Below are 1,935 nucleotides of genomic sequence, written 5' to 3'. Positions count from 1 at the left end.
GATTCTGATTCTGATAATCCATATGAGAATGTGTATGAATTCAAACAGCTAGTCGTGGCGTTTAGCATTGCTGCCCTGTGGTCTCTGTTGCAGACTATTCCCCACTAAAGACTAAACAAAAGTCATACATACCATCAGCAGCAGTCATGTCATATGTGCACAAGTTCTGTGTCCCTTTGAGTTCCCTATCCTGCAGCCAGAGACAGAATCAGCACTGGTGATCATTTGCTGCCACCTGCTGTCTGGAAGCTTTTGTGCAGTGAACTAGAAATACCTGCTACTGAATATGTGTAGTTATAAAAATCACACTGAAAACAAACAATAAGGAATTTGTGTTGGTATTGTTCCAAAAAAATAGGATGCATATTTATTTATTCAGCTGTATACAAAGAAATGCAATCAATCTTTTTGCATTACGACAACTTCTAATTAAATTATGTTTAATCAGCAAACTACATTGAGTTAGGAGAATTTGCTTATTATGATCGGTGGCATAAAAACAAGATTTTAGATCGTTAGTCATAAAAAGAAAACAACAAAAGTTATTTACAAATGTTATGTATGTAATTACCATAATTACAAACACAAGATAAGAGAAGTTTTACAGACCCACTAACTGGGGTAATTAACACATTAAAGCAGCTAGATGAATTCAAATACAGATAATAATGAAGACTATGTACACCTGCCACATGTACAGTTAGTGCATGATGGATAATTGCACCCAGATTGCAGGACGCACACAGTTTAAAGAGAGAACACAGAGTTATATTCTGTAATTGGACTTGGAGAACCAGAACAACCTCCTTTTTGTTATTTTGTTATTCAAATCTACAGCACGATTTGAATGTGTGTGTCTCTTTAAATCAAATGACGTCACTCAAACAAGGAAGTAACGATTCCCCCGGTTTGTGCGCATACCCTTCAGGATAAAAGCAAAGACACTTTGGAAAACTAATATTTTTCGCTTGTGAAGTCAAATCTTATTTAGTTTTTAAAGTGTTGTGAGTAAAAGGCCGGAAAAGGCTGAAATGTGTTCTTAGGTTTCGCTTAATGACCGGAAACTAACAACCTGGTTTGGGTTGCGCTTTTATTCTGAAGGAGCGAGGCTGAGGGCGTGAGTGTTGTTACCGCCGGTTGTGTTTCTGCTCGAGCTGCTGCTGCTGGTTGAGTTCCTGCATTCCGGGTCATGTGAAGGCTCCGGTTTTGACCCACAGAACCGTCCTTTGTCCCTGTAACCATGAACCGGACCCAGCTGAAGCGGTCCAGTATCCTGAGGATGGCTCTGGCCGGCTCGGAGGCGACGGACCCGGACGGCGAGACGTTCGTGCTGCGGGCGGTCCGGATAGCGGCCGTGGTGGTTCTGTACTGGTTCGTGTCCATAACGATGGTGTTCCTCAACAACTACCTGCTGGACAACCGGGACCTGGACGCGCCGCTCTTCGTCACCTTCTTCCAGTGCGCGGTCACCGTCGGCCTGTGCTGGCTCATGCAGCTGCTGTCCAGGATGTGCCCGCGGCTCGTCGACTTCCCGGCGGTCCGGTTCGACGTGAAGACGTCCCGGGAGGTGCTGCCGCTGTCGGTGGTCTTCATCGGCATGATCACCTTCAACAACCTGTGTCTCAAGTACGTCGGCGTGGCCTTCTACACGGTGGGCCGGTCCCTGAGCACCGTGTTCAACGTGCTGCTGTCCTACGGGGTCCTGAAGCAGACCACGTCCCTCAGAGCGCTCATGTGCTGCGGCGTCATCCTGGGTGAGTCCGGCCAGGACCAGAACTTCCTGGAGCAACTTTATGGGCCAAAATCTATGGAGTAGTGAGAGGGCCAAGTTACAAAAATAAATTAATAAAAATTTTTTTTTTTTAAGTCTGAATAAAAAGAAGAATAAATATAATGCTAATTTATTTGCTTTTATTTTTATTTATTTATTTTTAT

The 1,935-nt window shown here is 44.2% G+C and overlaps 1 protein-coding gene across 1 annotated transcript in view; it reads left to right on the top strand.

Annotated features, from left to right (window-relative positions):
• The first annotated feature begins 1,116 nt into the window (after positions 1-1,116).
• The window catches only part of slc35c1 (solute carrier family 35 member C1), a 4,701-nt gene continuing 3,882 nt past the window's right edge, over positions 1,117-1,935 (top strand). The window contains exon 1 of the mRNA XM_008293607.1: positions 1,117-1,754. Within this exon, the coding sequence (XP_008291829.1) occupies positions 1,241-1,754 (514 nt within the window). The 5' untranslated portion in view covers positions 1,117-1,240. The remainder of the gene's footprint in view (positions 1,755-1,935) is intronic.

The sequence above is a fragment of the Stegastes partitus genome, unplaced genomic scaffold (assembly GCF_000690725.1).
Source record: "Stegastes partitus isolate 25-593 unplaced genomic scaffold, Stegastes_partitus-1.0.2 Scaffold896, whole genome shotgun sequence".
NCBI lineage: Eukaryota > Metazoa > Chordata > Actinopteri > Pomacentridae > Stegastes > Stegastes partitus.
The sequence above is the reverse complement of the archived record's forward strand: the minus strand, read 5'-3'. Positions and strand labels throughout refer to the sequence as shown.